The sequence below is a fragment of the Lagopus leucura genome, unplaced genomic scaffold, assembly GCF_019238085.1.
Source record: "Lagopus leucura isolate 7727_CA_CO unplaced genomic scaffold, USGS_WTPT01 Super-Scaffold_100016, whole genome shotgun sequence".
Lineage (NCBI taxonomy): Eukaryota > Metazoa > Chordata > Aves > Galliformes > Phasianidae > Lagopus > Lagopus leucura.
In genome coordinates this window covers 43,593-67,789 of record NW_024962270.1, presented here as the reverse complement: position 1 = coordinate 67,789, position 24,197 = coordinate 43,593, and the positions used below count along the sequence as shown (strand labels likewise).

General features: G+C 53.6%; 3 protein-coding genes across 5 annotated transcripts; all 3 read right to left on the bottom strand.

Annotated features, from left to right (window-relative positions):
- Positions 1-181: 181 nt before the first annotated feature.
- Positions 182-5,318, bottom strand: RAB9B (RAB9B, member RAS oncogene family). 2 transcript variants are annotated; one of them, XM_042876507.1, is made up of 3 exons: positions 5,262-5,318; positions 4,101-4,170; positions 182-2,890 (listed from the first exon to the last, which is right to left on the bottom strand). In XM_042876507.1, the coding sequence occupies exon 3, from the start codon at positions 2,853-2,855 to the stop codon at positions 2,250-2,252; it is 606 nt and encodes a 201-aa protein (XP_042732441.1). In that variant the 5' UTR covers positions 2,856-2,890; positions 4,101-4,170; positions 5,262-5,318; the 3' UTR covers positions 182-2,249. The 2 variants fall into 2 exon arrangements, with proteins under 2 accessions (XP_042732441.1, XP_042732442.1); XM_042876508.1 differs by lacking the exon at positions 4,101-4,170 and having other exon boundaries at positions 5,262-5,309.
- A 4,060-nt stretch (positions 5,319-9,378) lies between these two features.
- TMSB15B (thymosin beta 15B) lies at positions 9,379-10,777 on the bottom strand. 2 transcript variants are annotated; one of them, XM_042876646.1, is made up of 3 exons: positions 10,668-10,777; positions 10,335-10,439; positions 9,379-9,895 (listed from the first exon to the last, which is right to left on the bottom strand). In XM_042876646.1, exons 2-3 carry the CDS (start codon positions 10,432-10,434, stop codon positions 9,858-9,860), a joined length of 138 nt encoding a protein of 45 aa, XP_042732580.1. In that variant the 5' UTR covers positions 10,435-10,439; positions 10,668-10,777; the 3' UTR covers positions 9,379-9,857. The 2 variants fall into 2 exon arrangements, with proteins under 2 accessions (XP_042732580.1, XP_042732579.1); XM_042876645.1 differs by having other exon boundaries at positions 10,602-10,691.
- Positions 10,778-13,125: 2,348 nt separating this feature from the next.
- On the bottom strand, positions 13,126-23,709 carry PRPS1 (phosphoribosyl pyrophosphate synthetase 1). Its single transcript, XM_042876592.1, has 7 exons — positions 23,447-23,709; positions 21,391-21,574; positions 20,945-21,043; positions 19,216-19,340; positions 17,929-18,102; positions 16,716-16,875; positions 13,126-14,982 (listed from the first exon to the last, which is right to left on the bottom strand). Exons 1-7 carry the CDS (start codon positions 23,566-23,568, stop codon positions 14,890-14,892), a joined length of 957 nt encoding a protein of 318 aa, XP_042732526.1. The 5' UTR covers positions 23,569-23,709; the 3' UTR covers positions 13,126-14,889.
- Between the last annotated feature and the right edge of the window lie 488 nt (positions 23,710-24,197).

The window sequence follows — 24,197 nt, the reverse complement described above, 5'->3', positions numbered from 1 at the left end:
AAGACAAAACTGATCAGCGGGCGCAGCTTGTAAATAGGTTACACTCAACCAATTCTCTGGATGGATGCACTCAGGAATAACCTTAGTTTAAATAAAATGATGTGATCCCTTCCTGACTTCTCTCTGCCAGAATTGGCCCTCAGAACTGACCAACCAAGAACACAGCACTTCCCAAACTCGCTTGAATACATCCACATTTTATTTGCTTAAATAAAGGTAGAATCTCAGCGTTACAATTCCAGTTTTGTAGCAATAGCAACAACTGCAGCAGCATGAGTGGACACAGGGAAAGGAGGGCTGTTGGTGCACAACTTTGCAACAGAGTTCAAGATCTGGGCTCCTTCAGGAATTGTGCGTACCTCAGAATAAACTGAACATCTTCAATATATTATACCTCACCTTTGAATGGATTTTCAAAGCCCTAACGATTACATTCAGCTGAGTTAAACTGAAGGAAAATCTGGATAGAGGCCTGCAGAGGTCAGACATTGTTAAATAAATAGACCTAATTCCTAAATGTATGCTGCACCCATGGAGGCAGAGCAAGAGACCTGACTTTCTAGGAGCTGCAAGCATTTCCTATCTATTTGTGTGAACGTGAATATCCAGCCCCCTTTCAAAATCAGATTCACCCCCCCCCACGACTTTGTATTCAAGCCTCAGCCCCTCCCACGTGTGGCTGCCCCACAGAGAAGAGCAGGGTCACCCTGAGTTCCCAGGGGAGACATCCTGCAAGCTCACAGACTGCTAGGGGATGGGGTTTAGCTGCCACCAGCCAGTGTGAGAGCAGAGGCTGCCCTGCTCTAAAGCACTCAGTATACGAGGCTGCTCTATTTGAGCTACACCATTAGCTATCCAGTAGCTCATCACAGTGGGCACTGCACTCAGCAGGAAGCTCTCCCCATGCCAGGCTCCTACGTGCTTACAGGTAAAGTCATCGTTTTGGACAAACACTCGCACAGGAAGTTGCAGAACACGAGGTTACAATGGCAAGCCAGCAAGCACTGACCTCTTTGCTACACACAATTAGCTCAGGACTAACACCTAGCAGGGAGCAGGAGCTGGGATCAGCAAAGCCTGGCATCCTTTTTGGAGGGCTCTCTGCCCTTCCAGTATCGTTCTTCAGCCCCTTGAGGAATCAGTCCAAATCTCTCCCCAGCACAGCTGCTCATTGACAAGGGTCAATTAACTGAGTGGACATCCTCTAGCAGTAGGATGCCAGCTGAGTTACAGATAAAACATACTGGATTCCCCGTTAGGGAGGAAAGGCCAGGGCAATGGTGTGAGTAAACCGTGCTGAGCAGCACAGCCCCTGACACAGCAGGTAATCACGGTGAGTGGTTTTACGTTGCAGCATTCACAGCATCAGAGACACACAGAATCATCCAGACACAGAGATTACTTCTGGCAGGAACCAGCTGAAGGTTCACGCTCCAGATCTCCTGAACTCCCAGCTAACTCAGATCCTTTGCCACGAACTGCTGAGTGGCCACGCTGGAACCTTCCATCCAGGTCTATTCAAGGCGTGAGAAGCAAGATCTGGTGTTGAGCCTCCAGAAGGGCTGAGGAAACAAGCAGAAGCCGGTCTCTCCATAAAACAACACCCAAACAAGGCAAAGGTGGAGAAAACAGGCCAGAAACAGGCAGCTACGAAGAAGTGATGCTGCAGCATTCAGTTTCTTCTCTCCTTCATTATGTTACTTCATATCAGAGTTCTAGCATTACTCAGCACAGAATGCATTGATCCCAAGCAGCAGATGCACACATCCCAGCCACTCCAGGATCTGGCACTCTCACAGTTGTGTGGGCTACAGCCTTCTCAACAGGTTTCATTTACACTGCTGAGCAGACTTTGCTTTGGCAGTAAGGCCATGAGTTTAGCGGGTCTAGTAGTTTTTGAGTTCAGGACTAAAACATTTCGGAGCTTCTGAAGTGCCCCCAGCTTTGTTCTGCATGCAGTTCTTGCTACAGCTCAGAATTCACCCTCTTTAGTTTAACCCAGTCCATTAAACCTGCTAACACAGGCAGGGACAGGAGCAGGACTGCGTTCACGCTCTTTGACAGCACTCTCCTGCAGGTTCATCTTCCACACCTGAAAACCCCAGTCAGAATTCAGATGGCAAAGCTGCAGCTCCCCACTGAGCAAACCAACCACCCACTGTCCTCACGGCCACCCTCCTCAGAGTGCCCCCGCTCTCCTTGCCATCCAACCATCGGTTCCGACAACGTTCCCAAAGCAGCAGCCGCCCTCAACAGCAGGAGGACCCCGATTTGGAGCTGGACTGCAGGTCGATGGTGTGGCCCAGCATGCAGTGCTCCAGCTGCTCCTCCACCGCCAGCACCTGTCGCACAGCTTCCTCAAAGGCCACGGCCACGTTGGTGTCATCCTTGGCGCTGGTCTCCAGGTACGGATAGTTGCCGTTTTCCATGCACCAAGCCTGGGCCTCCTCTGTGCTCACCTGCCTTTCAAGTTTGTCAATCTTGTTGCCCAGCACTACGAAAGGGAAGCGTTCGGGGTCCTTCACATCAGCATAATAGACAAACTCCTTCTGCCAGTTGCTGAGGTTCTCAAAGCTTTGCCGGTCATCCACGCTGAAGGTCAGCAGGCAGCAGTCAGCTCCCCTGTAAAAGGGGGTCCGCAGGCTCTTGAATCTCTCCTGCCCCGCAGTGTCCCAGATCTGGAGGGTCACAAAACGTCCATCTACCTCCAGGTCCCTGTTTAAGAACTCCACTCCAATCGTGTGGAAAGCCTGCGAGTCAAACTTGTTGGTGACGTAGCGGTTCATGAGGGAACTCTTCCCAACTCCACCATCTCCGAGCAGAATGACCTTTAAGAGCAAGGACTTCCCACTCATTGCAGCAGGACAGATGGCCACAGGACCAAGGCAACCTATAGAGTTCAGAAACAGTGAAAAATAACTCTCTGAATTATGAATCCTGCAGAAAGTTGCACAGCTGATGGCCCAGAACTCCTGGCTCTTGCTCTGAGAAACAGGCTTTGTCTCCACACGCTCTTAGTGGGGCTGAAGGAAGTAAATCTGCACCCCTGGAGCATCCCCCAGACGTCTTCCCCCCTTCAGAAATTCAGCAGCCCACTGCTAAGATGATGGAGCACACTGGGATAAAGAACACAACGTTTGTGGCCCTCACCATTACTCTGGTATTCCCAGAAACGTTTAGGAAAGAACTGGGGGTCCAGATTTCAAGTAGAGCACTGCAATAACATTTTTCTACTATTATTCCATCTCTCTCTTATTTCAGGGAAAGAACAGAGCAGAACTCCAACTCCTGGATTTTGATGGGGGTGCACAGGAATAAATAGGGTACAGTATTGCTATCTTCGTTTCTGAACAAGCTTGTGAAAAAAAAGGTAATCTCTCTTGTTAGAGCACCCGGTAGAGTTGGCAGTTAGGCAAACTGTCTGGCATCCAACTCCTCCATCAGGTCTGAAACGGAAGCAGCAGCTCTCTGCATGAAGCACAAGGTGACAACAGCTATTGCGATTGCTATGTACCCATGACATCACCTCTGGAAAACACTTTGTGTACCTGAAAGCTTATCTCGGTCTGTCAAACACACCAACACCAGGTAAACACCTCTTACTGCCTCAGCCCAGCACAGCAACAGCTAACCAGCAGCAGGAATCACCGCCGCCAGGCCTTCCTTCTTACTGTACAACCACTGGCTAAATCATTCCTCCCATTTGACTGGGAGGATGTAAGAAGTGTACAGACCTAACATCAATATAAGTCATCCAGCAAACCATCCTTAATCACCCCAAGCAGGCTGACTCACCTTGCAAGCACAGCTGTGCTTGTTTTCCACGCACAAGCCCTACAGCTCGGAAGGAGTTTTCCCATATGCAGAGACCTGGCTTTTCTGCTGCTCTTTTTTGGCACTGCTTTTTGCAGTTCGGTTTGCTAAGGCACAGGTGCAAGTTCACACTGCAACAACCCCAGTATCACCGGTTCCTTAGTCAGCAGGCACAAGAGAAAAGACCGAGTGCCAACCAACCCTCCCACAGCCAGGGATATTCCACGATTGAAGGTAAAGCCCTGACATGGAAGGAGAGATTCGTTTTGCTGCTGTCTGTACTATACCTGCTCTAGAAACACAGCACTTCTGTCTCCAGGACTGTCCAGAAAATGCCTTCCTCCAGCATGACAGTCACTACAAAACAAACATCAGTCAGTGAGGATGCTGTAGCTGGGCTCAGTGTGATGCCTTTGAAGCTGTAACATTGACCCACAAACAATGGATGAGATCTGGGGTGCCAAAAGCACAGCACTAGTGACTAAACCAGGAACAAGGTGTGAGGGCACAGTTTCCCTTGCCCTAGGTACAACAGAACACAGATCATTTCTGACCAGAGTAAAGACGTTAAACCCAAAAGAAGAGAAAAATAAAAGGAAGGAGCTCAAGCACGAGTCTGTGCAACCCATGCCTTCCCTTAATCCAGGAAACGGCGTTGATCTGCCTGGCCTGCCTGCCCTCACACTGGCACCTGACCTGAGGATGGAACACATACCTGGATCCTCTGCCCCTCACTGTGAGCCAGCTGGCAGCAGCCTGCTATGGCAGGAAGCACAATCTGCTCCTTCCACCACAGCCCACATTCCTGGGCAGGGTGAGGAGATGCAGTGCTGCTGAGCGATGCCACCGGCTGGTACAGGGCTGGCGTGGGGGTCTGATGTTGCTCACAGCAGCACTTCTATTCCTTCCAAGCCAAAAAGCACCAACCACAGACAGCCCTGCTCAACTTTACTTCCTCTTTTTTTCAGAGCTCTTTCAACCGATGCTTGCCACAAAGCCAAAATCAGAAACTTCTGCTTTTGCTTGCAGAGATGCTAACTGAAAGCTCCCGATTTCACTTCCCCAGCACAGAAATACCCCCAGCTGAGCAAACTGCAGACACCTGAACAGCATCCGTGCGACCCAGCGGTACCAAAGCAAATCGTCAGCATCCCAAGAGCCGAACGGCAACTGCAGCACGGCTCGGCCCGAGGCCGTAAGGAACACCCCGGGGCTGCGATGGACTCAACACGGCCGCAGTCCTTTCCCAACCCCCTGCTGGGGGACAGGATGCTGCACCCACAGCCCTCCCCCCCCCCGCCAGGACCCAGCGCTGGGGATGCGGCCTGAGGGAGAATGGCAGGGGACGCGCGGGGCTAGAGAGGGATGCTCGGGGCTGAGAGGGGTGTGCGAGGCCAGGGATGGATGGATGGATGCTCGGGGTACCGCCGCCCACCGCCCGCCCTTACCGGCCTCCAGCCGCCGCCGCCCACCGACCCGACCCGCCGGGGGCAGGTGCCGGCCAGTCCGGCGCATGCGCGGTACATGCGCATCTCCGATGCGCCGCGATGGGGGCGTGGCCACTGATAGCCCCGCCCGCCTCCGTGAGAGGCCACGCCCACTCGGTGCCTGCCAGCGGTGCGGCTGCGGGCAGCGCCTTGCTGAGCATCCCCTGCCGTCCCCCGCTTGGTGGCACCGTGCCTCAGTTTCCCCATTCTGAGGGGTCCTCCTGCCCTGCCCTCCGCCCCGCCGGGCCCGGAGCGTGGGGTCTGTGTAAGGAGATGGGGCCCTTCCTTTAGAGCTGGGGTTGCTGACCATCACCTGGTGCCAAACGTGCACCCGAGTGCATTTTGCATGGAAATGATCAGACCTGGGGTGTGAGCCATAGGGTGCGGTGCCGTAGGGAGCTGCTTCCATGCAGCCTGCAGTGGCTGCTTGAGCCCCGATGAACTCATTGCATGCCCCGCACTGCAGCTGGACCTCCAGCCTCCTCCTGCTTTTTTGGTCCCAGTAACCAGCTCTGCAGCTGCTCCCCCAATACCCGGTAGCTCCCAGGCACAACAACTGCTCCGGACATCCTGGTAACACGAGGAGCTGCAGGCGTTGGTGGGGAGGGGGCTGGGAGGGGATCTGCCTGCTGGGAGCAGCTGCTTGGGCTCTGGCAGCTGAGCACTGCCCAGCTCATCACTGCACATCCTCCCACTTCCCATCAGTGAGATGCTAGAGGTGCTTCTGGGAGCGGTGTGGGAGAGGCAGCAAGAAGTAACATGCCTGGGCAGCTGAGCTGCCTCTCTGAGACACAACACCACAAGCGTGGGCTCGTCCCTGCACTGCTCAGGCCCTGGGGTGTGGGAGCACGTGCTGCCTGCAGGCCGGGCGCTGGATGCATCCCTGGGGTGCTGAGTGCTGCAGTGGGCAGACGGGCAAAGCCAGTGGTGAGCTGCTTCTGCCTCACTTGCCAACCACAGCTCATCCCAGGAGTCCCTCAGGTGGTTCTGGGGGATGGCAGAGGTGAGGTTTTTGCAGAGCCCACCGTTCCAAGTCGGGGATAGCAGTGCTGCTGCAGCCTCTGCGCTCACCCGATGGCTTTTCCTAAAGCTGTGCTGATTCGGCCCAGCACTGCCCTCCTCACCCTGCGTGTGTCCATCAGCCCTGAGTAATTCCTCCTGCAATGCCCCAGGCGCTGGGCTCACTGCCAGCCAGGCTGTGGGCACCACAGGCACTGCCAGCACCCAGCTGCTCCCCTCTTGCCTCTGAGCCCTCCGCCAGCCCCTTGTGCTCTACTGCTCGCTCCAATTCTCACCTTCTCTCTGCACCGCTCATATACCAGCTCCCTGCACTGTGCATGGCATCAGCCATGCCTTTCTGTGCAGCACAGCAGCGATACAGGGAACAAAGCATCGAGCAGAGCAGCTGGAAACGCAGAGGGCAGCACAGCAGCACTATGGGAGGAGGCAGCAGCCTGAGTTTCACCTGGAGGTAGGTGCACATGCATGGCTGTTGTTTGGAAGACGCAGCACGAGGAAGCTGTTGCTGCATGCTTATCTGCTGCCCATCAATCTCGTGTTGGTTCCTGGAAAGCTGCGGGGGTGGTTGGCAGGCACTGGATCACTGCTCCACACTGGGACACAGCCCTGCACTGGGAATGAGTGGAGTCACCACAGTGTGGGCATGGGATGGAGATGGAGGTGGCTGCAGTGTCCTGGCTGTGGGAAGAAAGTGCCCCAAAGCAATGCTGGAGGGGAGCTGCTCCGTGCCTCAGCTTTTGGGGTCATATCCACCCTGCCCTCATTCCTTGTTCTTTTCCTACCTCAAACCCCACTGTTGCTGCATGGCTCTGTGTCTGCTTGGCTACCACCCATCCCTTTGCCCCGTGGTAGAGGCAACTTCAGGTGATCACCTGCGATCCCTACCTGGCCCTATACTTTCCTGCTGGGCATTGCTCTGCGCAGGTCAGAACCTCCACCTCACTCCCAGATCCTCAGGGTGCTGCAGCTGCTGCCCAAAATGGGGATAAATCACAGAGGGGGGCCGGGCGGGGGGCACAGAAACAAAACCACTTTTCACGCCATAATCCTTTGTAATAAAGCACCGAGGAAAGGGGAGAAAGACGATAAGCAATATCTCCTGTGTGAGGCAGCTGCTTCCCAAAATACAGCACCGCTCCACGCCGTCAGCTGCCCCTACCCAGGCACAACTGCCACGTGTCACCAGAGCAGCTTTCCCCATGGCAGCACTCTCCTCTGCTCATGGCACGCCGGGGGGAATGCATGCAATGTGGTGGGGGGCCCCGATGAGCAATTTTGGCTACTGTCTGGAGCTGTTGGTCACTGCTGCACGTGTGGTGCGGAGAAAAGGCACGCAGCAGGGCGGCTCCCATCCCTTCCCCATGCTCAGAACAATCTGGGGGGCAGCACAAAGCTCCCCACACTGAATGTGAACCTCCAAGCACCTCTGAAAGGCTCTGCTGCCAGGGCTGTGGCCAAGAGGGCAGGCAGCTGGGAGCGCACCAGCTTCATATTATTATGGGCTAAGCCCTTACTCACTGGGGATGAGCAAGCTGCTGTTCATAAAGCTGACCTCCCGGGCATTATTTTGAGAGCAGTAATAACTTCTCAGCTTCTTGGGGAAGTGTTGGTGCGTGCTGAGCACTGCGCTCAGTGCTGCTGGCTTGCCCATTGCTTTCACCTACTGCTGCATCTCCTCTGCTTTCCCTTCTTACCGAGCTCACACCTGCACTGTGCACACACCGTGCACGCATGCATGGCTGCTTTCAAACATCTCCTGTGCATGCAGGTTTTCCCTTGCAGCTCATGTTTGCTCTCTCTCCCTCCCTGCAGCTGTGCTTGCACAGCAAGGGGACGCAGCCCCGTGCTGCACTGCTAAGTGACAGCTCTGCCCTGCACAAGGAGGAGCTGCAGATTTGTGTGGCTGTGAAGCCCAGAGTGTGGCTTCTTCGCCTTATTGTGCTCGAAATGCCCGAGATTATCTCCGTGCAAACCCATGGGGCCAAATCCCCTCCCGGCTGAGTCAGTCCCAAGGGAGGGGGGGAGGTGCCCATCCCAGCCACGAGCCCTGAGCCGAATTGGCCCCGTGCTGCTGCTCACCAGGTATTTGTCCTGCAGAACCCAAATAACTCCCAAAGGTGACTCAGCCGCCTCCTCCCTCTTTCACAGCCGATAAACCCATGGGAGGAAACAGCCCCAGAGCAGCTGGACGGGGCCCCAGTGGGGAGGCATGGATACTCCCAGGACACAAGGTACTATGGCACTCAGCCCCTCGGGGATGGTCACCACACGGTGCAGCATCACCTGCACCCATGCTGCCAAAGCCATCACAGTTTGGGGACATCAACCTGGCAGGCATCCCAACTGCCCACACACCCTGGGTGTGAAAAAGAGAAGGTCCAGGGCAGGGAGGGAGAGACAGAGTTGGTAGAGAGCACTTTTCTGTAATGATCCTCCCCTTGCTGGCCAACCTTCCTCCTGCAATGGGGACATTTGGGGGTCTTTGCCCTCAGAGCCGAAGATAACAAGAATCGGGTGAGGCAGCTGCTGACTCCCTGCCCATCACGTTGGTGGAGACAGTCCCCGTGTTTCTGCCATCAAAGCTGTTGGTCTGTCTGCTCCCATCTCTGCGGGCACAACAGTCTGGCAGGTGACCCTGGAGCGGGTGAGGAAGTCTTGGGAAACCTCAGCAGAGCCCTGGGGATGCACACAGAACCTCAGTGTGCCGGGCTAAGAACGGCTGAGAGGGTACCAAGCCCATCTCTGAGGGCTGCAAAAACCTCCTTCAGCCAAAGGCCGGGGCTGAGGCAGGTGAGGGAAGGGCTGTGCCAGGCAGTAAGGGGACGGACCCAGCACCTGTGGGACCTGGGCCAGCGGAGGAACCTCCAGCCCAGCCCTGCAGCAGTGCTTTGGGCAGAGGACACAAACTGCTCAGAGCAGCAGGTTCAGTCCCCACCCTGAGCTGGGCTGCCCCTCTAGGGATCTCTCTGAGCAATGCCAACCTCCAACCCTGCCCTTCCCACCCCCAGGGCTACACCTGAACCTTCCCCAGGGAAGAAGCCACAAGCCAGGAGGGAGGTTGTTATACTTTTGTTTTATTTTATAATAAACTTCTCATTTTTTCCCCCAAGGAAGACAAATTGTGAGTGAGGCTACAGAACACCATCAGTGAAAAGGATGACATCGAGGCCACAGGGTGGCCAGAAAGGATCCCACTCCCCCAGTGCAGAGCTCTGTCCCCAGGAGCCTCCGCAGCCTCTGCTCACCTCCCCACACACCAGAGCGAGGTCAGCACGGTCAGCAGGCATCAGCTGGGCAGCACCCATGGGGTTGGGTTGGGCTGATGGATCGGGGGGCCACACTTTGTGTCCCCCACTCACCAAAGCTGCCAGCGAGGCGGGGCAGTGGGTCAGACGATACGGCTGTTTTCTAGACGTGTACATGATGGAAGTTTAAAAAAAAAAAACCCACAAAAAACAGATGATTTAATTCATAGAAAAGAAAAAAACAAAAAACAAAAACCAATCAAGTGGTGGCTCTTCCTGCCAGACCATCGCTCTAGGAAGACTTCACACATTCCTTCTCCTGCTCGATGGCTGTAAGAGAAGAAGAGAGGTCCATTAACCCCCACGGCTGCTCCTCCGTAGGAACACCCATCGGCTGCGGAGCGATCGCTCACAGCCCGGCAATGGGTTTTATTGTCTGAACCCAACAGCAATCAGGGAGCACAGAGCATCCTCCCGCAGCTTCTCACCGGGATACCCCACCCCGAGGGCAGCACCCCGCGCACGGGACGTGACCCACAGCAGCGGGGTCGCAGCACACTTTGTCCCAATGGTGGGTACAGCACAGGGAGCGCCCCAACCCCCCCTCCCGCCCCCGGGCGCGTTTTTCTGCGTTTTTCTCAGCTGCTCCGACCGCCTCTCCCCACGGATTCCTCAGCAGTGAGATCAGCGCCCGGGATACCCGCATCTCCAGCCGTGACCGGGCAGCCCCCCCCCCCCACGGCCCCGGCTCCATCCCCTCCGCACTCACTCTCCTTGGAGGGCAGCGTGTTCTTCTCCTCCGTGTTGGTCTTTTTCAGCTTCTTCTTATCGAATTTCTCCACCTCCGACAGGTCCGGTTTGTCGCACATTTTGCCTATGAGACCCGACCCCCCCGGTTCGTATCAGCGGAGCTCCGCGCCGGGTGGGCACGCAGCACCGCGCAGACAAAGGCCGCCCGCCCCGGGGCGCCGCCCCACGCCCGCTTCCCACCACGGACAATAGCGCAGGGCGGGGCCCTCAGCCACCCCGCACCCACCGGGGACCCCCGCGCGACCGCAGCGCCCCGAGCTCCAACGCCGAGCAGAGACCCGCCCGCACGGACCGCTCGTGTTCCGCTCCTCCTCCGTAACCGCAACGCTCCACTCCGCGCTCCCCAGGTGAGACTGAAGCACGCCGCGTGGGGCGGCGCTTTTATACCCCGGCCGCCGCCCATCCCGCGGGCCCATTGGCTGCTCCGCTGCCCGCGGTGCACGCTGGGAAACGGAGTCCGCGCGCCGCTTGCCGCCTCCGCTTCGAGAGCTCTGGGAGAACTCCAACTCCCGTGATGCCCCGCGGCGCGGGTGCGTGTGTGCACAGAGCGCTGTGCCGCACACCCGTACACACGGCTCCGTGGGAAGGAGGGACCCCCGGGGGCTCCGATGCGGCAGCGGCCCCGCAGCAGGGCTGGGTCGGGAAGGGGGCGGGGGGCACAGCGAAGCCCCCTCCGCTCGCAGTGCCCGCAGGGCTGCGCTCTGAGCGGCGCTCTGCAGCCCCGCGCCCTTTGGGCACAAAGCGGGGTTCCGCCGCTCCCGCACAGCCGTTCGGCCGTTTCGGACCCATCCCGCACAGCTCAGCTCCCAACCCGAGCTTTTTCCCACGGCAAATTCACCGTGCCCGCCCCTCACAGCCGGCCCGGCCTCGTGCTCGTGGCTATTTCTGCTTTCAGTAATTCACAACGACGGAACCGAGACAGCCAGCAGAAAGGAGGAAAGCGAAAGCAGCCCCGACCCGAAATAGAGCAGCTGCCAGCCATCTTAGCTGAGCTTCAAACCTCCCGCAGCACGCGGCTACGGGCCACGACTGCCTGGAACGCCCCGCGCCCTGCTGCAGGAAGGAGCCCGGCTGTAAGCGCGGAGCTCAGCCTCCTGCAGGGCATCCGCACGCTTTTCTAGCGAGGGAGAACGGAGCGGCCCGCAGAGGCAATGCATGCAGCAGGGCTGCTGTGTTACAGCAGGGCACGGCTCCTTCCGCCCACCGATTTCACTTCTCCTCACTCTGAGCCCAGGCAGCAGCTTTGAGCAGAAGGGCTTTGTTAGCCCTTGGACTTCCCCATGGAGGCACATCCTCCATGCTGCTGCAACAGCCCACCTCAGAGATACGGCTCTTACACGGCAGCAGGAAGAAGATGCTGGTGAGAGCAAATTGGGACGTGCCTTGTCTCGCTCTGAGTCCTGCTGCCCGCGAGGCACAAGTGGGCAACCCAGCAGCACGGCCATTCCCAGCCTGAGCATTACCTCCAGATAACCGAGCTGGGCTAAGGCACGTTTATGAGTGATGCATTCCTTTGTGCCGCCGTTGCTACCGGCACTTTGCAGGGCAGCTGATGCTGCTGGTGCAGACCCTGCTCAGAGCCCTGCAGCACACCCCAAGCTGTAGGGCAGCACGAGTACAGCTGCCTGAGCAGCGCTTGTGACCAAGGCAGAAAGGGAGAACGCTTTTCCTGCCCTAAGTGCATGCAGGAAGGGCAAAATGAGACCTGATACTTTGGTATCGCAATGGTCGCTCCTAGGCAGCCAGTCTTTTCAAATAGGTTTAGCATTTGAAAATGGAGTAGTTTTTTAATTTAAGGACGAAACTTTTTATCCTGGTGTGCAATCCTCCTCATCTGAAGGCTTGCAGTGCAAAACTGCTCTATTTCCCTGCAATAGCCCTCACGTCCTACTCATCACCCATCCTTTGTGCAGCTACAGCACTGCCACGCAGATCTCTAAGTCTGCATTGCTCCCCCTTCCTCCAACTTTTAACTGAATCAACTAAGGAAGCAGGACATGCACACCAGCACCATTAGGAGCCCTTTGAAAGATCCCTTTTGAGAGAACCTTGTGCTGTGAAGCTCATGTTCCCAAGGAACTGAGCCTGTTCCACCACCATCCCCACACTGCCCTCTTTGGGGGGGGAAAAAAATCCACAATTCAGGTATTCTGTACTGACCAGTACTGAACTATTTTACAGTAGTGGTCTTCAGCAAAGTCTGCCTGAGGCCACAGCTCCTGCTGTGGTGCTCCAGCACGAGCAAGACGACTGCTCTGAGGTCAAAGACCTTTCTCCAGAACTGCCATCTCCTTCCCTGCCATTTCACTTACACTTTCTGGGTCTACAATATGCAATAAGAGATGATCATGGTTCAGGTAAACAGGTGCTTCTCAGAACAATCCTGCTGTCTCAAATCATTAGCTTGATGCACAATGCTTCACTATTCTTCACTCATGCTTGCTCACCTATTCAGGCTTTAACCACAGCTGAACACTGATGCGAACAGATCTGCTCAGATACGTAATTGCACAGAACAAGAGACACTGCACTGCCCCAGCTTGAGCCCACAACATCAGATGCAGACAGGAGCCACCGCTCCCAGCAGCTCAGCCCTAAGAGTGAGCACAGCAAAGCAGAACCTTGCCATCAGCCCTGCTGCTAAAGCCAGGTGAGCTGCCAAGGTCCCTTCCAACCCAGGTACCCACAGCACACGGACACACACCATTTTTTCAGGCTTTTCAAATGCACTGATAAGCAGAGGCTACGTGTTGTGGTTTGTTTTGTTGGTTTTTTTTTTTTTAAATAAAAGTTTAATTCCTTCATCAGGTCACATATTTAAACACAAATGCTGCTGAAAATCCTCACACTGCTGCTCTGACGTCCTGGCTCTCAGCTCCCGAGGCGTTGGCAGTGCAGCAGCAGGGCTCCAAAGCAGGAGGCAGGAATTGGGCTCTCGGCACAGCTCAGTGCAGGATGCAAAGCAAAGCAAGGGATACACTTTCCAGACAAACACCAATTCTTATACAAAAAAAAAAACCAAAAAAAAACCAAACAACCAACAACCCTACACTGTAATAGAAGTGTTAACATCGCCACAGGACAGGAAATCTAGGAAGGGAGAGGGGAGAAGTTCTCATTAAAAGGCACAACTGAAGTCGTACTTCCCAGATCTCGACCACCTCTTTTCGGTTAGCTCCCCTTACAGCCCAGTAATCCTCCCGATGCCATGCTAGTTACCCCAGCAAGTCATCTCAAGCTCCTTCTTTTCCCTTTTCCCTTCCCCATCTCACAAACAAATCGAGGAGGAGTGCTTATAAAAACCAGAGCATAAAACAGCTTGACCTGTAACACCGTAAGAGTCCAGGAGAGACATTGTAAGATTGTCTGGTACAGTTACTACGCGTTCAAGTTTTGGATGATACTTATTTTACACCCAAGAGCCTCAGCTAACTCTAGTTTTGGTATTTCTCTTTCGGGCACCTCGCTGCCCATCAGATTGGTTTCGGATGTGCAGTTTTCCCAGTGCTGTGTAACACGAGCCCCTTCAACCCACTGCCAGAGGCCAAGCTTCTGCAGGGTGGAGAGGCTCAGCTACCAGAGCACTGGTGAAAACAGACCAAGGTACACGTGCACAGCATGTCCAGGTGCAGTACAGTACACAACACAGTCCTCCAGTCAGTAGCAAGGCTAATGGGAACTTGTGAAATGGAAGAACTGGTTTTAATCTACCCTAAAACCCACAGCCCACAACCAGCAGGTGCCCTCTGCATAAGAGGGAGAAGAATACTTGCCCAAGGAGCACCTTCACCACTAAGTTAACCCAACAGCAAGGCAGTTCTGCACGCCACACTCTCAGCATTCTGTTGTGCAACACATTAAAGGACATTTCTTCAGTACTGAAGGGGAATTCAAGTCTGCAAGCTACACCGACCTCCTTTCGCAAGAGGAAGGTGTAGCTGAACCAGCCCCAGGTGTGAAACACTTCCCAGGTGTCCCCAGGGCTTCAGCTATGGTCAAAGTTTGGCCAAGACAAGTCTTCCTCAGCCCTCTTGAAGAGCTGGCAGCTGCAGAGCAATACAACAGCAGCCTTTTGGGCCCTCATTGTACATCCAGACCCACACGTCCCAGGGAGATCTACTTCCCTAACAATTCAGGGTGTGCACACCAGGTCATCTCACCCTGCCCACAGACAAACCCTCTTCCCCACACCCCCCAAAACAATTGTGGCAATGCACCATGTGTCAGTCCTGCTCTCCACAGATCTGCAGCACTGAGCCAATCCTACTGATGAGCCCCCAGTGCACAGGGTTGCTGGCAGAGCTGGAGTGTTACAGAGATGAGCTTTTTGCCCCAGCCTCCCCATGCTGGGGTCAGAGCCAGTAAGCCTGACTTAAAGCAGGAGGAGCTGTGGAGAACTGCACTGGAACAAGCAGAGTCTTCTACTGGACTTTACAACAAGCTGAACAACTTTTGGTTTAAAAAAAAAAAAAAAAAAGAAAAAAAGCCATACAAGCAGAAGCTGGCATCAGTTGTTATAAAGGGACATGGCTGAATAGGTAGGAGACAGATTCCCCATTATGAGTCCTCCTGATGGCTTCTGCAAGGATCATTGAGATGTCAATCACCTGGAGGGGAAAGAGACATCAAACCTGTGAGAATGGCTGCTAAGGCAAGAAAAAAAAATCATTCGAGAGTGAACTCAGTGCCCCAAATTTGTGCCGGATCAGATGAAGACAAATTAGAGTTGTACACTAATTTCTAAGCAGGCTTTTACTTCTCTGTCCCTCTGAAGACAGCGCACATAAAGCACGACAAGAAACCCTTCAGTGGTGACCTTTCCCAGCATGACAATCTGTTGCCTTTCTCTGCTGAGACTCCTTAGACTTTTACCCCATTCCACGTAGCCTGGGGCTATCTGACCCAGTCTGTAGTTGCAGAGAAGTTCAGGGAGTTTACAGCAAGACCAAGATTACTTCCCTTCAGTCACGAGGCTTTACCATTGCCACTGCAAGGGTTTATCAGAGATGAAGCTACACTGCTCCAGTTCAGTGCCAAGTCACACAAGTGCTGGCTCCACCTGGTGGGGTAAACCAGTTAACAGCAGAGAAAAAAAAATGAAGCTTCAAACTCCAGCTCTGAACCCCAGCATCTAACACTTCAGTACAGTGCAGTCTCTAAGAAGCACTATAGATGTGGTGCATGAATTAAGTGAAATTCATATTTAACATTTTCTTTTTCCTGGATAATTTGCCTAAGAAGGAAGGGTGGGAAAAAAAAAAAACCTAAGAGCTGCAGCAGCAGACAGAAGATGGGACTTAGAACTGCTACAGTTCTTTATTTCCAAACACTGAACAGCAGAGGTTACTGTAAAGGAGTGACATGTGACAGCCTGCAGAACTACTGCCCTCATCTCACATGCTTTTGTCCTATAGATCTGTGCTGGGAATTCAGTGCTTAGGATGCCCCTGACTGTGTGCACTACAGCAGTATCTTCACAAGCTGCCTGTTTTCATGGGGACAGCAAAGGGGTTTTCTTTCTCTTTCCTGAGCACTGTGCTGTGGAGCTGCCACCTGCCCTCAGCCAAACCAGCACAGCGTGTGCACGGAGTGAGGCTGAGCTCCCTCTTATGTCACTTTCAGCTGTAATCATACACACTGTTTTCCCATACCTCTTTCCCCCCCTGCACGAAACACCTTCTCATAAAAAGGACATCTGGATAAAGGAATTCACATAAAGGGTTGGTTACAGGCCTGGGAATACAAGGCAATGTTTGAAGTTGTCACAGCCTTTCAAATCTTGCTTTTTCTTTCCCCCCCCCGACTTGTTGTTATGAACTCAGTAGCTTCTCTGATCTCCCAAAGGCATCAGGAGAGGCAGCAAGAGCGAAGCTTTTCCCACAGAGACCAGAAGTCCCTCCAAACAGCTTCTTCTGACCTTTCTTTTGTGGGAAAACAAGGCTTGCAACCCCATACTGTGGTGGGTGATGATTTCACAAGTGACATCAGCATCATTATCAGCTTGAGAAATTCCTACCTACTGCTTTCTGCTTGAGTACGTGTCCTTTGCATGCAGTACCCTCTGCAGGAGTGACAACTGCTTGCATACACTGTGCCCCCCACATGATCAGTAATCTGCTCTAGGTAAGGCAAGCACTGAAAAAAAATGACTTCTAAGTCTACCTGGATAAGCAGGTTCCTTTCATAGGTGTCTGCTAATTAGAACACAACACTGGTCAGTGCTGGGAAGCTGCAGTCTGGTGGTACTGCTGTAAATCCTACACAGTGGTGGTGTTTTCCCCACCAAAAGGGAGGCAGACAAGTGGGGTGTCTCCAAGGAGAAAAAGGAGGAGATGCTCACCTGGATTTTAGGGCACTGCTTCATCTTGTCCTCCTGGGGTATCGTGTTTGTGACTACCACTGCCTCAAAACAGGCGTTATTGATCCGAGAGATTGCCGGCCCAGAAAAGATCCCATGAGTTAAGATGGCATAAACTTTGGTGGCTCCAGCTGACACGAGCCTGTGAGCAGGGGAGGGGGGAAAAAGAGGAATGAAGAATTACTAACCAGCATTAAAATGGGTGCAGGGAAGAGGTTAAGCCACTGCAATGTGGGGAGGCAAACAGTCAAACAAGTACCATAAAATCCACCACAAGCAAGTTACACACTGCAACAGCATCTATCAGCCCTGGGATATTTGGGTCGTATCACACAAATCCACCTTCTGACTTCTGCCAACACAAGGGGGCAGGTGTTACCAACTAGTGGCTCTTCTAGTGCAGACAGCTGATATCAAAGCCTGGAAAGCTTAGTACTAATAGAAATTCAGATGTGTGATATTAAGTTGATGGTTGAGACAGCATTTAATTATATCAGAATCAGTGTTGGCAACCTGCCTATATTAAACTCAAGTGCGAGAAATCGAACATCACTACACTCACCATCAAGAGCAATACCCACCAGCCATCCCTGGATACGTGCTTTCAAATAAGAGAGGAGCCCATCTGGCTACTCATATAGTCAGAAGTTCAGCTACACTTCTCATTTATTCTCTGTGGGGGATGGAGCAGCTCCCCTATGAGAAAAGCTTGAGGGAACTGAGCTTGTTTAGCTTGGAAAAGAGAAGGCTCTGGGGACACCTCACTGTGGCCTTCCAGTACTTGAAGGGAGCATACGAACAGGAGGGGGAACGGCTGTTTGTGAGGGTGGATGGTGATGGGACAAGGGGAATGGTTTTAAAGTGAGACAGGGGAGGTTTAGGTTGGATATGAGGAGGAAGTTTTTCACACAGGGTGGTGAGGCACTGGCACAGGTTGCCCAAGGAGGCTGTGGATGCCCCATCCCTGCAGGCATTCAAGGCCAGGCTGGATGTGGCTCTGGGCAGCCTGGGCTGCTGGTTGGTGACCTGCACACAGCAGGGGGTTGGAACTGGAGCAGCACTGTGCTCCTTTGCAACCCAGGCCATTCTAGGATTCTACCTTGTGAAACTTCACATACAAATCAATGAATTCATTAGTCATCCCTAGTAATAGTTGGTTTTCTGATTGAGGAAAGCATCAGCCAGCCCTACTCACTTGTCTGCAGCGTGACAGATGGTGCCACACGTGTCTGCCATGTCATCCACCAGAATGGCCACCCTGTCCTTCACATCACCCACCAGCACCATGCGATCCACCTCGTTGGCTTTCTTGCGCTCCTTGTGAATGAGGGCGAAGTCTACATTCAACCGATCTGCAATGGAGGTCACTCTGAAGAGAGAACAGTTTCCAAACCACACTTAACTCCAGGGCAGCTTCAGTCAGATCTCGAACTGAAAAGATGCTAAGATTGCAGTAAAGGAAGCTGTCACCACATCTGCTCACTGCTCCCCGTTGTTAAATGTGACCACAGGAAATCTTCCCTGGAGGGACTCAAGCTTTATCTATTGCTGCTGATGAACAGTGATGTAAAAGCTTCACTGGTGAGAAATCAAACGATAGCTGGGTGACTGGGCATTTGGTGACCTGCATTACACAACAAGGAGCTGAACACACAGAAGGCCCTGGCTGACACACCTGGGCCACAGCGCTGCTCCAGAAAGGCACACAGCTTGGCTCTTTGTAACAGATAGCTGCAATCATTCCAGAGTGTGTGGCTCAGCTCAGCACACATCAGCATTTTGGTGCGACGGTCTCCTGGATTCAAGAGTTCACCTGCTTTACTTTGCTGCTCATGTGTAACCATTATACAGAAGCAGCAAAAATCAGCCTTGTTTCTCCCTAATCTGACACCATTCCAAACTGCCCACAAACTGCTGTTCATCTGCAGCAAGATGGGATTTTGTCAGACCATCTTAGCAGAAACGCGCTGTGACATATGCTGCTGCTCTTAAGGATCGTCTATCATCTGTGCTCTCAGGGAAGAGGACGAGCAGCAGCAGGCTGAAACCACAGCAAGCAGTTAAAATTAAGAGCAATAAAGCAAGAAAATGCCTCAGCAGACTAAATACCTGAGAGAGAACAGTCTAGCTGAAAATGCATTATTATCCAGCACGAATACCTTGCCTTGGCATACGAGCACAAGCTACATGATCCTCTCCTTTAACATGCATAATTCCCTTCCTAGAAAGAACAGTTTTAGTCTGGGATGTAGTAATTGGAGAACTCCTATCCACACAGCTGTGATTCTAGAATCTATTTCCTTCTCCATGCAGCTCAAGAAACCTTTTAGGTATTCCGCAGGGAGAGTAACTGACTGCTCTTCCCCAGCTGCAGGCAGCTGGCAGAGGGGGAACGTCTTCAGAGCAGGGTCACAGCTAGCTACAGGCACACTCAGGAATTCAGGTAGAGGAAGCAGCATCTCTGCTCGCTCTGACAGCTTACCTCTTGGCTCCACCAGCATCTGGTGAAACAATGGTGCAGTTCTTCCACTCGGGAATATTCTCTTTGATCCATTTCAGTACAGCAGGTTCAGCATACAAGTTATCAACAGGGATGTCAAAAAAACCCTGCAAGAAAGATGACAGGAACAGATGCAGCTGAAGGTCACATTCCAAGACCAGAGATTGGAAGATTTCTATGTTATCAGGCACACAGCCACAGCATTTTCTGCTTCCCTATCTACTCCTCTCAGTGGAATGGCATATATACAGAACAGTGGTAAGACTGGAACCAGTTCAGCAGTGTAAGTAACACTTAACAGCTGACACTTTACAATGTGGAATTAGTTCTATCTCAAGTGGTATAGAAAACCAACCTCAAAACATAGCAATGCACCTGGTTGCACAACTGGACGCTGACCCAGCAGACTGCTCAGGTAAACCTCAAAGGTCACTAAAAGCTGAAGTTACTGCTGGACAGGGAGCAATGGACTGGAGCAGGGAGCAATGCCCAGCACAACAGGCCTTCTGCTCAAGGTGCAGGGGAGCAGATCCTTCCTACCATCAATTCTGGGTTCAGCAACCCCACACATCCAGGCTGAAGCCAGACGTGCTGGACAACGATCCACACAGCACCAATTATTCAACTCAAACTCATCACTGCTGCTGAAAGGTGATCCCCACGGCAGACATTGCTGCTCCAAGATGCAAAAGGAACATCATTGCTGGGCTGAGATCTTTTGTATGAGAGTGCAGCTGAGACTTTCATGTTCTGAGATGAAGCATTTCTGGGCAAACACCACCAGAATTTACACTGACATATGAGTGGCTGCATTTTCAATCATTAAAATGACAGCAAGCCCACCTACTTCACCAGGCAGCAGAGAGCTGACCTCTCTGGATTCAAAATGCTTGCACCAATACAACAGATGTGCTACAACTGTCCCAGGTGTAAACTGTTCTTGGTCTCACAGCTTGTTCAAGGTGGAAAGAGGCAAAAGACTAACAACTTGACACCTTGCTGTCCCTCCTCTCCCTGCTAAACCCTGCTGGTTCAAAGCAAGCCCTGGTCAAAATTCCAATTGCTCTGTTGAGATGGCTCACTTCCAGCAAAGCCATTGTTTTCCATTCACCAGCAGCTTGGGAAGGGATCAAAGCCAACTGCAGAGGAAGGGTGGAATGGATACAAGCAGAGCTGCCCATCTCATCAGCAGCAAGCTTTCATATAACTGTCCTGGTCAGCTGAATGCTCGTAAGCAGCTGTGCCAGCACACCTGGAGGGTGTGGGAGCTCAGGGCAGCAGTACTGTTACCCTCTGTGTCAGGCAGCACCACTCACTCCTCCCTGACTGTCCTGTATTGGAAAGCTCTGCTCAATAGTTAAGAACATTAAATAAAACCATTCTCCATCTGAAATTCCTCACGGGACCAATTAAGAACACAGAGTGCCCCCGTATGGCGACCGAGCTGCACGGATCATTTACTAACCAACACTCATTTACACAGGGCTCGTTATGCATGCTCTGGCTGAGAGCAGCTACAACTTTATTCACAGAGGAACCTGTTGCCCACCTCCCCACCCCCTTCTAACTGACCCTACAACTCCCCACCAGCCCTACGCTCTTAAGTGCTGACTGCTGCTGTAGCTAAAAAAAGCAGATGACAGGAAAGCCTGCAAGGCAGTAAACAGGCTCAGATGGAAGCAGCCAAGTGCTTCCTAATTTCAGTTCCTACCTGAATCTGAGATGCGTGCAGGTCCATTGTGATTATGTGATCTGCTCCTGCCACAGACAGCATGTTTGCAACCAGCTTGGCAGAGATCGGGGCTCGGCTCTAAGACAGGAAAAAAAAACAGTATTTAAGACAAGTTTAACTCCTTCATCAAGACGTGAGCCTTCCACCCCTAGGCAATGATTCACAAGCAGTTACTAAAAGCAGCACTCATTAACATTGCATCTTTTCATCAGCTGCTGATTACAGGTTGGTGTACTTTCGAGCAGAACTACATCTTTGTGAAGATGAATCTGCAGTTCGATGCCCTCGGGTTTAAGTTCAATTAAGTTTTATCTCTTCCTCCACATATTCAATTTCAGCTAAGCCCTGGCAGGCAGGCAGGCCTGCCGGCCTCTCCTTGCATGCACACATCTTTCCCCAGCAGAACCCCTTCTTCAATCCCTTACCTTGTCCTTTTTGTCCTGCCGAGCATAAGGGAAGCAAGGGATGACAGCTGTGACTCTGCTGGCTGAGGCAATCTTGCATGCATTTATCATGATAAGGAGCTCCATCAGATTGTCATTGATTTCCCCACAACCACTCTGCACAATGTAGACGTCCTCCCCACGTACGCTCTCTCCTATTTCCACACTGGGAACAGATGGGGAAAGAAGAGATGGATCCAAACAGGAATTAAAGCTGCAGTCATTATCTATGCCTGCAGAGCGACCAAGGGGCTGCAATCCTGAGGGTCTGTGGGTGACAGCACCATGTAATCACGGGTGTTTGGCACCAACGCTGTTGCTTGTTTGCTCAGTAGCTATTTCACAGTGTTCGCTGCTCACATTTAATGGTTCAATAAGGCTGAAAGCGCTCAGCCTCTGCTTTTAATCTCAATGCAAGCTGAGCATGTAAACCCCCTCAAACAGCTCCTGTCCCCCCAAATCACAGAAGTACAAAGCAGCAGTGTGTAAAGGAAGCAGGGATGATGGCCAGTCAGCAGGGAAAGCCAAGCCAAGCTCCCAACAGAAGCCATGCTGCAGCAGATTATTCTATTAGAGCCCTAACAGCTTTTCACTGCTTTGAACAGAGAAGCCCTCCAGCTTTTCACTCTGGAAAGGCTTTTGGGGTTAATTTCCTCCTGGATGTAATGCACACTAATCCCTGCTGATGAAGGCACTGAACACAAGCCAAAGGTCCTGTTTGCCAGCAGCACGCCGCCAGCTCCAGCGCGTGTATCAGGACACCTGCGCCCAAAGCAGGGCTGCAAGGCACGCAGCCATCTCAGGCTTCCTCAGCTTTGAGGCTCCTGTAGAAATGCTGTACAAGATGAAGCCCTAAGCGCTGCAACAGTAAAATTTAGAGAAGCCTGCCACAGATGTGGAAGGAACCCAGAGTCACTCTAAGGAGGATAAATCCTCCCCCAGTTTCTCCCAGTGCTGGCAATGCTCACATCCTGCAGCAAACTCTGGGAGCAGGCAGGCAAGTGATAACCTCACAGCCCTAATGGTGTTGTGTTTAGAGCACCTGAAGGCAGACCTTCAATTTTATTCATTTCTCATCTTATCCTCCCCCTTCAACTTGTTTTTATTGAACACCAGGCCTTGCTGCTCCACCTCCACCAGCAAACTGCTAACTCTAGACATCTTGCCATGCTTATTGCTCTGGTGGAGACCTACTCAGTGAGCAAACACCAGAACTAACAGCACACACAGTGCCATCTCCCGCTGTACTTTAATACCAGAGTTTAACACTAGAGCCCATTTACTGTGTATGAGCACAACTGAACTGTTCTGCTTTTTCTTTCAGCACGGGCCTTGAGTTGACAGAGGTAAATAAGAAATCGACTGGATGTTTAAAACCCACATCAGTGCTCATACAAGGACCTGCTAGGAGGGATGGGGACGTGAGGACAGAGCAATGACACTGCTGTCCATCACACACAGCCCTACCACACCTATGTGCACAGCCTCAGGGCAGCAGTTCCAACATCACGAGATGGAAACAACTCACGTCTGTATGAGACCGTCCCTGGCCATTCAGGATTCCTCCTATCACACTGCTACGGCACATAGAGCTGATTTCCTCCAGGTATCCCCTACCTCGGCATACGTTTCAGCCTCTCCTTTCTCCTAACTCCACACACACAGTGAGGCTGCGGCTCCCGGGGAAGCCCCGGGCCACGTGTGTGCCGCGCCCCGCTCACCTGCACCGCACCTCTAGCCCCGCCCCAGCCCCCGTAGGGGCAGCCCCGCACAGAGCCGCCAGAGGGCGGGGAGGGGGCGGCCGCGGCGCCGGGCCCACCGCCTCAGGGCGCTCACGGGAGCCCCGCGCCGGGCCCGGAGCCGCCGGCCCATGTGTGAGGCCCGCGGGGCGCGGCCGCCCCCAATCCCGCCGTGCCAGGCCGCCACCCGCCGCGCACTACAACTCCCAGCAGCCCCCGCGCGGCGGCCCCGCGGAACCCCGGCCGTCGCCGCCGCGCTGCCCGCCGGGAATTGTAGTGCGGCCCCGCCCCCGCCTCACCATGTCTCCTGGTTGCTGAACTTCTTGGTCACCACCTTGCCCAGCTCCAGGCCCAGGCGGTCGGCGATCTTCTGCGACAGGTCCTGGTGCGAGCTCCCGCTGAAGATCTTGATGTTGGGCATGGCGGCGGCTGCGGCGGCGGGAGCGCTGCCCTCCTCCTTCTCCTCCTCCTGCTCCCCGCTCCGCCTTGCACCGCGGCCCGCTGCGGCGCTGGGATCCACCCGCCTCCTGCCAAGGGACGCGGCAAGGAGAGCGCAAGCCACGCCGGACGCGGCTACTCCGCCATCTTGCCCCTTCCCGCCAGCCGCGCGGACCCTTTATAGACTCCTCGCACTCCGACGGACACGCCTTGGCGCTCTTTCATTGGCTAGGCGGCCGTCGGGGGCGGGCCCCATCCCGGCGCTCCAATGGTGTGAAAGGTGTGGTGGGCGGGGCTTGGCCTGCCCTACCGAGCGCCCAAACAACGGCCGTCGCTGGGGTGCAGCGAGGTGTGCGCGCGTCCTCCCCAAGTGGGCGGGACGGAGGGCAGGAGGAGCCGGGTGATTGGCCGCTGCTTGTCTGCCTGTCCGGCGATTGGCCAGAGAGGCCGTGGGGATGGGGGGGGGGGGCGAAGTTGGCCACGCGCTTGGCGCCCCCCCACCCCCCTCCGGCCGCCATGATGGATTCCGCCCTAGTGCTGGGAAGGGGCCATGGTGGAGTAGGTGCAACGCGCGGCAGATCCAGAGAACGGGAAGGCTATGGCCCTTTGCCT